This window comes from Phyllobates terribilis, unplaced genomic scaffold, assembly GCF_046119375.1.
Source record: "Phyllobates terribilis strain yellow unplaced genomic scaffold, ASM4611937v1 Scaffold_4__5_contigs__length_816908805, whole genome shotgun sequence".
Lineage (NCBI taxonomy): Eukaryota > Metazoa > Chordata > Amphibia > Anura > Dendrobatidae > Phyllobates > Phyllobates terribilis.
Genome location: NW_027362764.1, coordinates 3581458 through 3594023, shown reverse-complemented (window position 1 = coordinate 3594023; position 12566 = coordinate 3581458). Strand labels below are relative to the sequence as shown.

The 12566-nt window shown below is 48.7% G+C and overlaps 1 protein-coding gene across 3 annotated transcripts in view; it reads left to right on the top strand.

The window, feature by feature from the left end:
* LOC141264769 (retinoic acid receptor responder protein 2-like) overlaps positions 1 to 11937 on the top strand; it is a 53371-nt gene extending 41434 nt beyond the window's left edge. For all 3 annotated transcript variants that reach the window (XM_073677061.1, XM_073677059.1, XM_073677060.1), the window contains 4 exons: positions 2294 to 2398; positions 10381 to 10479; positions 10779 to 10892; positions 11712 to 11937. In XM_073677061.1, coding sequence (XP_073533162.1) covers positions 2294 to 2398; positions 10381 to 10479; positions 10779 to 10871 — 297 coding nt within the window. In that variant the 3' untranslated portion in view covers positions 10872 to 10892; positions 11712 to 11937. The remainder of the gene's footprint in view (positions 1 to 2293; positions 2399 to 10380; positions 10480 to 10778; positions 10893 to 11711) is intronic.
* Positions 11938 to 12566: the final 629 nt, after the last annotated feature.

The following is a 12566-nucleotide window of genomic DNA, read 5'->3' as shown; positions in this document are numbered from 1 at the left end:
TTATAGTAGTTATATTATTGTACATAGGGGCAGTATTATAGTAGTTATATTCTTGTACATAGGGGCAGTATTATAGTAGTTATATTCTTGTACATAGGGGCAGTATTATAATAGTTATTTTCTTGTACATAGGAGCCGTATTATAGTAGTTATATTCTTGTACATAGGGGGCATTATTATAGTAGTTATATTCTTGTACATAGGAGCAGTATTATAGTAGTTATATTCTTGTACATAGGGAGCAGTATTATAGTAGTTATATTCTTGTACATAGGGGGCAGTATTATAGTAGTTATATTCTTGTACATAGGAGCAGTATTATAGTAGTTATATTCTTGTACATAGGGGCAGTATTATAGTAGTTATATTCTTGTACATAGGGGGCATTATTATAGTAGTTATATTCTTGTGTGTAGGGGACAGTATTATAGTAGTTATATTCTTGTACATAGGAGCAGTATTATAGTAGCTATATTCTTGTACATAGGGGGCAGTATTATAGTGGTTATATTCTTGTACATAGGGGGCAGTATTATAGTAGTTATATTCTTGTACATAGGGGGCAGTATTATAGTAGTTATATTCTTGTACATAGGGAGCAGTATTATAGTAGTTATATTCTTGTACATAGGAGCAGTATTATAGTAGCTATATTCTTGTACATAAGGGGCAGTATTATAGTAGTTATATTCTTGTACATAGGGAGCAGTATTATAGTATTTATATTCTTGTACATAGGAGCAGTATTATAGTAGTTATATTCTTGTACATAGGGGGCAGTATTATATTAGTTATATTCTTGTACATAGGGAGCAGTATTATAGTATTTATATTCTTGTACATAGGAGCAGTATTATAGTAGTTATATTCTTGTACATAGGAGGCAGTATTATAGTAGTTATATTCTTGTACATAGGGAGCAGTATTATAGTATTTATATTCTTGTACATAGGAGCAGTATTATAGTAGTTATATTCTTGTACATAGGGGGCAGTATTATATTAGTTATATTCTTGTACATAGGGAGCAGAATTATAGTAGTTATATTCTTGTACATAGGAGCAGTATTATAGTAGTTATATTCTTGTACATAGGAGGCAGTATTATAGCAGTTATATTCTTGTACATAGGGGACAGTATTATAGTAGTTATATTCTTGTACATAGGGAGCAGTATTATAGTATTTATATTCTTGTACATAGGAGCAGTATTATAGTAGTTATATTCTTGTACATAGGGGGCAGTATTATGATAGTTATATTCTTGTACATAGGGGGCAGTATTATAGTAGTTATATTCTTGTACATAGGGAGCAGTATTATAGTATTTATATTCTTGTACATAGGAGCAGTATTATAGTAGTTATATTCTTGTACATAGGGGGCAGTATTATATTAGTTATATTCTTGTACATAGGGAGCAGAATTATAGTAGTTATATTCTTGTACATAGGAGCAGTATTATAGTAGTTATATTCTTGTACATAGGAGGCAGTATTATAGCAGTTATATTCTTGTACATAGGGGACAGTATTATAGTAGTTATATTCTTGTACATAGGGAGCAGTATTATAGTAGTTATATTCTTGTGCGTAGGGGGCAGTATTATAGTAGTTATATTCTTGTACATAGGGGGCAGTATTATAGTAGTTATATTCTTGTACATAGGGGACAGTATTATAGTAGTTATATTCTTGTACATAGGGAGCAGTATTATAGTAGTTATATTCTTGTGCGTAGGGGGCAGTATTATAGTAGTTATATTCTTGTGCGTAGGGGGCAGTATTATAGTAGTTATATTCTTGTACATAGGAGCAGTATTATAGTAGTTATATTCTTGTACATAGGGGCAGAATTATATTAGTTATATTCTTGTACATAGGAGGCTGTATTATAGTAGTTATATTCTTGTACATAGGAGGCTGTATTATAGTAGTTATATTCTTGCACATAGGGGGCAGTATTATAGAGTTATATTCTTGTACATAGCGGCAGTATTATAGTAGTTATATTCTTGTACATAGGGGGCAGTATTATAGTAGTTATATTCTTGTACATAGGGGCAGTATTATAGTAGTTATATTCTTGTACATAGGGAGCAGTATTATAGTAGTTATATTCTTGTACATAGGAGCAGTATTATAGTAGATATATTACATTTAAGGGCAGAATTACAGTAATGGGAGGTACGTTTAGAAATAAAAATAATCATTATATTTTAGTATGTGGATTTTATCTCATAGTGTAGTCGGGTTTTGTTTATTTTTCATGGTTTCTTTTATTCTTTCTTCTAGGACTACATCTCGGGTGCATTTGTGAACTTGGAGATAGAACTAAAACAGACGACTTGCCACAAAAGTAACTGGACTAAAACAGACTGTGGTCTTATGAGGAATGGGGTAAAGTTCCCACCACTTACAGTTTTATGTTAAATGTATTATTTTAAATTCTTTTGATAATGTTTTTTTTCATTCTTTATATCACATTCTTTATTATAAAATAAATGTAGAAATCTTTCAATTTTCACACTGGTCACTGAGTATAATATGCACTGTTCTGTGGAGAACACTTTTAAGACTCATTATCATTACAGACAGGATTACGATTTCACCTCTATATACAGTAGATAACACATGATCCACCTTTCATAATTGGTGGTGTCACAGCTCACCTCCTCCTCCTCCCTGTTCAATATGTTCTGCAGAGAAGGGTCTTGTGTAGAAGTGATAATTTAGAACCAGTCTATTGCTGCCCTGCGCTCAGTTGTTCTCTCCCTGCGCTACGTTCTTCTCCCTGCGCTCAGTTCTTCTCTCCCTGCGCTCCGTTTTTCTCTCCCTGTGCTCCTTTCTTCTCCCTGAGCTCCTTTCTTCTCTCCCTGCTCTCCATTCTTCTCTCCCTGCTCTCCGTTCTTCTCTCCCTGCTCTCCTTTTGACTCGCCCCCTGGGCCGTGGGGCACTCGGAACCGAGCTTCAGGGCAACGCTGGGAGTAGTAGTGGCGACCCGGTCCCGTGGCTCAGGGAGGTCAGACCATTGGCAGTCTTCTATATGTTTTGCAATGTCCGACTACGCCACCCGTGGATTGCGGTCAGAGTGAACCACCGCTGCAGAGCAGACCGCTGAGGCTGGTGTTGTGGGTGCAGCAGAGGATAGTACAACTCCCCACGGGAGGCAGTGAGGGTAGATGGTGGGGGTTGTAGTGCAGGGCGTCCCAGTACCTTTAGTGCTGGCGCGGTAGGAAACACAACGACACGTGTTGCAGCCCAGGGTCTTTTACTCACAGTTGTTATCCGAGTCACTTCTGCCAGCAATGACTGCCCAAGCCATGCTGCGTCCACCAGGTGAGGGGCTCGGTCAGCCCCCAGGCAATTCAGGAGTATGGCACAGGACCCCTTTTTCTACTTTCTCTGGCCTCTCATGCCCCCACCAGTGACCACACTTCTGTCCAGCTGCCTCGGGCCTTCTCTTGGTGAAACCTGTCGCCGGTTTCCCTGACCCTATGTGGTGCCTTCCTAGTGGGTGTAGCAGGGGGGTCGCACCAAGTGATGATCACGACCTCCGGTCTTTGACTGAGGGATAATTTACCTCCACCAACTTGGGAATCCAGTACCCTTATTCTGCCTGACCCTTCACCCGATATCTCGTGGGTTCTTAGGGTCCCTTCTGCCTTCTTGTTTCTGGAGCCTTTCTGCTCCTCTTTCTCTCCACCTTTCTTCCTTCCTTCTCCTTCTTCTCTCTTCCCTCAGGCTCCGGCCTCTGTGCTAGGCCTGCCCAGGGAGCAGAGCCCATGCAGCAGCTCTGCTCCCTGCCTTCTCCTCTCACAGAACTCACTGAACTCCCTCCTAAGATGGCCCCCACCTTTTATCTGCTTCTCTGTGTCTGAGCTCAGGTGACCTGCAAAAAATGAGCTCCTTCCTATGCTCCAGAAACCGTCCCCTTCTGCTCCTACATCACAGGGTTCTCTCCCCCCTCCCCACTCCAGCCAGGGACATGGTCTGTGTGCCTACAATAAATGGGAGCATCTGCGAACTGTCCCCCGGAAATGAGGAGTGTGTGTATGCAGCTAACTGAGCCCTGGTCCATACTCCATCCTTACCCGGGAGTGGAATATCACACCTCTGGTTGAGGTGCAATACCCCTGTAGCAACCGAGCCCTCGGGGCGCTACACTTTCTTCTCTCCCTGCTCTCCTTTCTTCTCTCCTTGCTGTCCATTCTTCTCTCCCTGCGCTACGTTCTTCTCCCTGCGCTCCGTTCCTCTCTCCCTGCGCTCCGTTCCTCTCTCCCTGCTCTCCGTTCTTCTCTCCCTGCTCTCCGTTCTTCTCTCCCTGCTCTCCGTTCTTCTCTCCCTGCGCTCCGTTCTTCTCTCCCTGCGCTCCGTTCTTCTCTCCCTGCTCTCCGTTCTTCTCTCCCTGCTCTCCGTTCTTCTCTCCCTGCTCTCTGTTCTTCTCTCCCTGCGCTCCGTTCTTCTCTCTTTGCTCTCCATTCTTCTCTGCCTGCTCTCAGTTCTTCTCTCCCTACGCTCCGTTCTTCTCTCCCTGCGCTTTGTTCTCTCCCTGCATTCCATTCTTCTCTCCCTGCGTTCCTTTTTTCTCTCCCTGCGCTTTGTTCTCTCCCTTCGCTTCGTTCTTCTCTCCCTGCGCTCCGTTCTTCTCTCCCTGCGCTCCGTTCTTCTCTCCCTGCACTCTGTTCTTCTCTCCCTGTGCTCTGTTCTTCTCTCTCTGCGCTCTGTTCTTCTCTCCCTGCACTTTGTTCTCTCCCTGTGCTCCGTTCCTCTCTCCCTGCTCTTCGTTCTTCTCTCCCTGCGCTCTGTTCTTCTCTCCCTGCGCTCTGTTCTTCTCTCCCTGCGCTCCGTTCTTCTCTCCCTGCTCTCTGTTATTCTCTCCCTGCTCGCCGTTATTCTCTCCCTGCTCTCCGTTGTTCTCTCCCTGCTCTCCGTTGTTCTCTCCCTGCTCTCTGTTCTTCTCTCCCTGCGCTCCGTTCTTCTCTCTTTGCGCTCCATTCTTCTCTGCCTGCTCTCCGTTCTTCTTTCCCTACGCTCCGTTCTTCTCTCCCTGAGCTCTGTTCTTCTCTCCCTGCACTTTGTTCTCTCCCTGCATTCCATTCTTCTCTCCCTGTGCTCCGTTTTTCTCTCCCTGCGCTTTGTTCTCTCCCTTCGCTCCATTCTCCTCTCCCTGCGCTCCGTTCTTCTCTCCCTGCGCTCTGTTCTTCTCTCCCTGCGCTCTGTTCTTCTCTCCCTGTGCTCTGTTCTTCTCTCCCTGCGCTCTGTTCTTCTCTCCCTGCACTCCGTTCTTCTCTCTCTGCACTCCGTTCTTCTCTCCCTGCACTCTGTTCTTCTCTCCCTGCGCTTTGTTCTCTCCCTGCACTCCGTACTTCTCTCCCTGCACTTTGTTCTCTCCCTGTGCTCCGTTCTTCTCTCCCTGCTCTCTGTTCTTCTCTTCCTGCGCTCCGTTCTTCTCTGCCTGCGCTCCATTCTTCTCTGCCTGCTCTCCGTTCTTCTCTCCCTGCGCTCCGTTCTTCTCTCCCTGCGCTCCGTTCTTCTCTCCCTGCACTCCGTTCTTCTCTCCCTGCGCTCCGTTCTTCTCTCCCTGTGCTCCGTTCTTCTCTCCCCGCATTTTGTTCTCTCCCTGCACTCTGTTCTTCTCTCCCTGTGCTCTGTTTTTCTCTCCCTGCGCTTAGTTCTCTCCCTTTGCTCCGTTCTCCTCTCCCTGCACTCCGTTCTTCTCTCCCTGCGCTCTTTTCTTCTCTCCCTGTGCACCGTTCTTCTCTCCCTGTGCTCCGTTCTTCTCTCTTTGCGCGCCATTCTACTCTCCCTGCTCTCCGTTCTTCTCTCCCTCCTCTCCATTCTTTTCTTCCTGCGCTCTGTTCTTCTCTCCCTGCGCTCAGTTCTTCTCTCCCTGTGCTTCGTTCTTCTCTTCCTGCGCTCGGTTCTTCTCTCCCTGCGCTCTGTTCTTCTCTCCCTGCGCTCCGTTCTTTTCTCCCTGCACTCTATTCTTCTCTCTCTCTGCGCTCCGTTTTTCTCTCCCTGCGCTTTGTTCTCTCCCCTTCGCTCTGTTTTTCTCTCCCTGCGCTTTGTTCTCTCCCTGCGCTCCGTTCTCCTCTCCCTGTGGTCCGTTTTTCTCTCCCTGCGCTTTGTTATCTCCCTGAGCTCCGTTCTCCTCTACCTGTGGTCCGTTCTTCTCTCCCTGCGCTCCGTTCTTCTCTCCGTGCACTACTTTCTTCTCCCTGCGCTCAGTTCTTCTCTCCCTGCGCTCCGTTTTTCTCTCCCTGTGCTCCTTTCTTCTCCCTGAGCTCCGTTCTTCTCTCCCTGCTCTCCGTTCTTCTCTCCCTGTGCTCCATTCTTCTCTCCCTGCTCTCTGTTCTTCTCTCCCTGCTCTCCTTTCATCTCTCCCTGCTCTCCTTTCTTCTCTCCCTGCTGTCCATTCTTCTCTCCCTGCACTCCGTTCTCCCTGCGCTCCGTTCCTCTCTCCCTACACTCCGTTCTTCTCTCCCTGCTCTCCGTTCTTCTCTTCTTGCGCTCCGTTCTTCTCTCCCTGCGCTCCGTTCTTCTTTCCCTGCTCTCCCTTCTTCTCTGCCTGCTCTCCATTCTTCTCTCCCTGCGCTCCGTTCTTCTCTCTTTGCGCTCCATTCTTCTCTGCCTGCTCTCTGTATTTCTCTCCCTGCTCTCCGTTCTTCTCTCCCTACGCTCCGTTCTTCTCTCCCTGAGCTCCGTTCTTCTCTCCATGCACTTTGCTCTCTCCCTGCACTCTGTTCTTCTCTTCCTGCGCTCCGTTTTTCTCTCCCTGCGCTTTGTTCTCTCCCTTCACTCCGTTCTCCTCTCCCTGCGCTCCGTTCTTCTCTCCCTGCACTCTGTTCTTCTCTCCCTGCACTCTGTTCTTCTCTCCCTGTGCTCTGTTCTTCTCTCCCTGCGCTCTGTTCTTCTCTCCCCGCGCACCATTCTTCTCTAACTGTGCTCTGTTCTTCTCTCCCTGCGCTCCGCTCTTCTCTCCCTGCTCTCCGTTCTTCTCTCTTTACGCTCCGCTCTTCTCTCTTTGCGCTCCACTGTTCACTCTTTGCGCTCCGCTCTTTTCTTTTTGCACTCCGTTCTTCTCTCCCTGCTCTCCGTTCTTCTCTCCCTGCACTCCTTTCTTCTCTCCCTGCTCTCCGTTCTTCTCTCCCTGCTCTCCGTTCTTCTCTCCCTGCTCTCTGTTCTTCTCTCCCTGCTCTCTGTTCTTCTCTCCCTGCTCTCCGTTCTTCTCTCCCTGCGCTCCGTTCTTCTCTGCCTGCGCTCCATTTTTCTCTGCCTGCGCTCCATTCTTCTCTCCCTGCTCTCCGTTCTTCTCTCCCTGCTCTCCGTTCTTCTCTCCCTGCGCTCCGTTCTTCTCTCCCTGCACTCCGTTCTTCTCTCCCTGGGCTTTGTTCTCTCCCTGCACTCCGTTCTTCTCTCCCTGCGCTTTGTTCTCTCCCTGCACGCCGTTCTTCTCTCCCTGTTCTCCGTTTTTCTCTCCCTGCACTTTGTTCTCTCCCTTTGCTCCGTTCTCCTCTCCCTGCGCTCCGTTCTTCTCTCCCTGTGCTCTGTTCTTCTCTCTTTGCGCTCATTCTTCTCTCCCTGTGCTCCGTTCTTCTCTCTTTGCGCTCATTCTTCTCTCCCTGTGCTCCGTTCTTCTCTCTTTGTGCTCCATTCTTCTCTCTCTGCTCTCCGTTATTTTCTTCCTGCTCTCTGTTCTTCTCCCTGTGCTCCGTTCTTCTCTCCCTGTGCTCCGTTTTTCTCTCCCTGCGCTTTGTTCTCTCCCTGCGCTCCGTTCTCCTCTCCCTGTGCTCTCTTCTTCTCTCCCTGCGCTCCGTTCTCCTCTCCCTGTGCTCTGTTCTTCTCTCCCTGCGCTCCATTCTTCTCTCCCTGCGCTCCGTTCATCTCTCCCTGCGCTCCGTTCTTCTCTCCCTGCTCTCCGTTCTTCTCTCCCTGCGCTCCGTTCTTCTCTCCCTGCGCTCCGTTCTTCTCTCCCTGCTCTCCGTTCTTCTCTCCCTGCGCTCCATTCTTCTCTCCCTGCGCTCCATTCTTCTCTCCCTGCGCTCCATTCTTCTCTCCCTGCTCTCCGTTCTTCTCTCCCTGCGCTCCGTTCTTCTCTCCCTGCTCTCCGTTCTTCTCTCCCTGCGCTCCATTCTTCTCTCCCTGCGCTCCGTTCTTCTCTCCCTGCTCTCCGTTCTTCTCTCCCTGCGCTCCGCTCTTCTCTCCCTGCTCTCCGCTCTTCTCTCTTTACGCTCCGCTCTTCTCTCTTTACGCTCCGCTCTTCTCTCTTTACGCTCCGCTCTTCTCTCTTTGCGCTCCGCTCTTCACTCTTTGCGCTCCGCTCTTCACTCTTTGCGCTCCGCTCTTCTCTCCCTGCTCTCCGTTCTTCTCTCCCTGCACTCCGTTCTTCTCTCCCTGCTCTCCGTCCTTCTCTCCCTGCTCTCCGTTCTTCTCTGCCTGCGCTCCGTTCTTCTCTGCCTGCGCTCCGTTCTTCTCTGCCTGCGCTCCGTTCTTCTCTGCCTGCGCTCCGTTCTTCTCTGCCTGCGCTCCGTTCTTCTCTCCCTGCTCTCTGTTCTTCTCTCCCTGCTCTCTGTTCTTCTCTCCCTGCTCTCCGTTCTTCTCTCCCTGCGCTCCGTTCTTCTCTGCCTGCGCTCCATTTTTCTCTGCCTGCGCTCCATTCTTCTCTCCCTGCTCTCCGTTCTTCTCTCCCTGCTCTCCGTTCTTCTCTCCCTGCTCTCTGTTCTTCTCTCCCTGCTCTCTGTTCTTCTCTCCCTGCTCTCCGTTCTTCTCTCCCTGCGCTCCGTTCTTCTCTGCCTGCGCTCCATTTTTCTCTGCCTGCGCTCCATTCTTCTCTCCCTGCTCTCCGTTCTTCTCTCCCTGCTCTCCGTTCTTCTCTCCCTGCGCTCCGTTCTTCTCTCCCTGCACTCCGTTCTTCTCTCCCTGGGCTTTGTTCTCTCCCTGCACTCCGTTCTTCTCTCCCTGCGCTTTGTTCTCTCCCTGCACGCCGTTCTTCTCTCCCTGTTCTCCGTTTTTCTCTCCCTGCACTTTGTTCTCTCCCTTTGCTCCGTTCTCCTCTCCCTGCGCTCCGTTCTTCTCTCCCTGTGCTCTGTTCTTCTCTCTTTGCGCTCATTCTTCTCTCCCTGTGCTCCGTTCTTCTCTCTTTGCGCTCATTCTTCTCTCCCTGTGCTCCGTTCTTCTCTCTTTGTGCTCCATTCTTCTCTCCCTGCTCTCCGTTATTTTCTTCCTGCTCTCTGTTCTTCTCCCTGTGCTCCGTTCTTCTCTCCCTGTGCTCCGTTTTTCTCTCCCTGCGCTTTGTTCTCTCCCTGCGCTCCGTTCTCCTCTCCCTGTGCTCTCTTCTTCTCTCCCTGCGCTCCGTTCTCCTCTCCCTGTGCTCTGTTCTTCTCTCCCTGCGCTCCATTCTTCTCTCCCTGCGCTCCGTTCATCTCTCCCTGCGCTCCGTTCTTCTCTCCCTGCTCTCCGTTCTTCTCTCCCTGCGCTCCGTTCTTCTCTCCCTGCGCTCCGTTCTTCTCTCCCTGCTCTCCGTTCTTCTCTCCCTGCGCTCCATTCTTCTCTCCCTGCGCTCCATTCTTCTCTCCCTGCGCTCCATTCTTCTCTCCCTGCTCTCCGTTCTTCTCTCCCTGCGCTCCGTTCTTCTCTCCCTGCTCTCCGTTCTTCTCTCCCTGCGCTCCATTCTTCTCTCCCTGCTCTCCGTTCTTCTCTCCCTGCTCTCCGTTCTTCTCTCCCTGCGCTCCGTTCTTCTCTCCCTGCTCTCCGTTCTTCTCTCCCTGCGCTCCGCTCTTCTCTCCCTGCTCTCCGCTCTTCTCTCTTTACGCTCCGCTCTTCTCTCTTTACGCTCCGCTCTTCTCTCTTTACGCTCCGCTCTTCTCTCTTTGCGCTCCGCTCTTCACTCTTTACGCTCCGCTCTTCTCTCTTTGCGCTCCGCTCTTCACTCTTTGCGCTCCGCTCTTCACTCTTTGCGCTCCGCTCTTCTCTCCCTGCTCTCCGTTCTTCTCTCCCTGCACTCCGTTCTTCTCTGCCTGCGCTCCGTTCTTCTCTGCCTGCGCTCCGTTCTTCTCTGCCTGCGCTCCGTTCTTCTCTGCCTGCGCTCCGTTCTTCTCTGCCTGCGCTCCGTTCTTCTCTCCCTGCTCTCCGTTCTTCTCTGCCTGCGCTCCGTTCTTCTCTGCCTGCGCTCCGTTCTTCTCTGCCTGCGCTCCGTTCTTCTCTGCCTGCGCTCCGTTCTTCTCTGCCTGCTATAGACACCAGTGATCTAAGGTTGGGGAGTATTATTATGTATACCACTATGTCGGCCATCTTTCAATGCCATCTTACTGTTCTGGTCACGTCTTCTTTGCTGTTTTCAGACTTATGATCAGTAATCCTGTTTTTATCTTTTCTTGTAGAGGACATTTAATTGCTTCGCTTGTTTCAAGTTTTCTTACCATTCTGACAACATTCTGTCTCAGCTCATGGACTGTGTCGCCGTTCATCAAGTGGACGCGGTAAAGTATTCTGCACTCAATCCTGGAGTTACCAGACACGAATATTCCCCCCAGCCCTCTGCTTGTGATATATTAATGGACAATTATGGGACTGTACACTATGGAAAGGGGGGTACTGGGCAACATTAATATTATCCACTGGTATCACAAACTAACTTCTCATCTAAACAGCCAAGATTCTCAGCTGATTGCATGCCCTTGTCCACATGATTACATTGCATGTCTCGGCCACATTCAGTATGTGATACCCGTGTACCCGCCAGACCTTATGTAATGTCAATGCTTTACCCACCTGGCAGAGAGCGAAGAGGAGGAATCAGTCCTGCACCGAGGTGGAGATGAAGGAAGGATTTGACAAACCTGGAAGTTACGGATTCCTGAAATCTAACTAAGGATCTGACTACAGAAAAACAGTACGAACTGATGTATCTAATCCAATATGTGTGATACTGTCTGCTGAGTTGTTGTATCTAATCCTAATGTGATACTCTCTCCTGAGCTTCTGTGTGCAATTATTTTATGTGTGATACTGTATTCTGTGTATCTAATCCTATCATGTATAAAACTGAGTGCTGAGCACATGTATCTAATCCTGTCATGTGTGGCACTGTCTGGGTGTGTACCTAAGCCTTTTATGTTTGATACTGATCTGCAGTATCTAACGCCATCAATTATACTGTCTGCTCAGCTGTGTATCTAATCCTATTATGTGTTACACTGTCTGCTGAGCTGTGTATCTAATCCAATTATGTGTGATATGAAACTGCCTGATTCCAGGGATGTGTCACTTGCTCAGCAGTTTGCTGTAGTTTCAATACAATCAGTGTGTTATCAGCAGGAGATTATCACTGCAGGTCTAGGTGTCCTGTGCCAGGCAGTCCAGCTAATCCGTGTAACCCCGCCCACAGCAGCTTTCTGCCTATGCAAAGTGTACACAGGAAGCTGCCAATCAGGGGTGTGGGCGGAGTTATACAGAGCTCGACATTCCAGGCTCTGCTACATCTACAGCAGAGAAAATGGGGATTTATAGAAACAGCAGCAAGCAGCCCAATAAGTGACACATCGCTGGAATCAGGCTCTCTGCCCCTACATCAGATCTATAGCAAAAAACCTGGTGACAGATTCCCTTTAATGGGGGGGTCATGTGGGGTTTGCAGCCTCACTCTTGGGGTGCATGTGAAAAGGGAGAGAATATTTTTGCACATCCTTAAATTTTTTACTCTTTTTTTCAGATCCTTTGTGGAATGTAGAAAAAGAAGTCCCCCATGTATGAGGTGATGAAGACGCGCCCATAGCTGCCTATAACCATACTGTATATAGCATAGTATCGCAGTATAGATACATATTACACACTGAGCTATAGAGGACCCCGAGGACCCCCGACGGGGGGAAAAGATGGCTACGCACAAGTCTGGAGTGATGTACACTGGTCGTAATAAATCATTGTAAAACATCAAACCATCAGTGAAATGATTGTATCGAAACGACAGGGGCGACAACTGTGTAGTATTTAATAGCGCAGGATGGAAAGTTGTCAGATGATATCAGGTGTCAGCAGCCGCAGCCCCAGATCATTACCAGAGCTGATAGCTATGGAGTCCGTCTGTTTCCGCTTATATGGAGGACGTGTGTTCCCCAGATGTATGTGATATGTCTGATATGTCCAAAGGAGGGGAGATTGAGGCAGCCGCTGATCGGCCGCAGGGTTCACGTGACGTCACACTGTAGAGCGATCGCCTGGAGAGACAGTGCCGACACCGCTGGAACGGCACCGGCACCGGAGGGGAGTATAGGTGTTATTCTAAAATGGGGGAAACCTGAGTATTGAGAAGGGGCTGTGTGAGTAGTGGACAACCCCTTTAATCGTTCTGCTCTCCTTTAGCTCCAGGGATATCAGTAGGAGACCTTTCAGACTACCAGAACCATCACCATTAACCCCTCACAATCTTTATGCTGGGCCACCAGGGATTACGTACAGTATATTAATTCTAATAATATATTAACTGCCTCGGACCACCATAGAGGTCACATCTAACCCTCAGACTTGAAGATCAATGTATCCAGGTGATTTATCTTGTTTGAGGGTC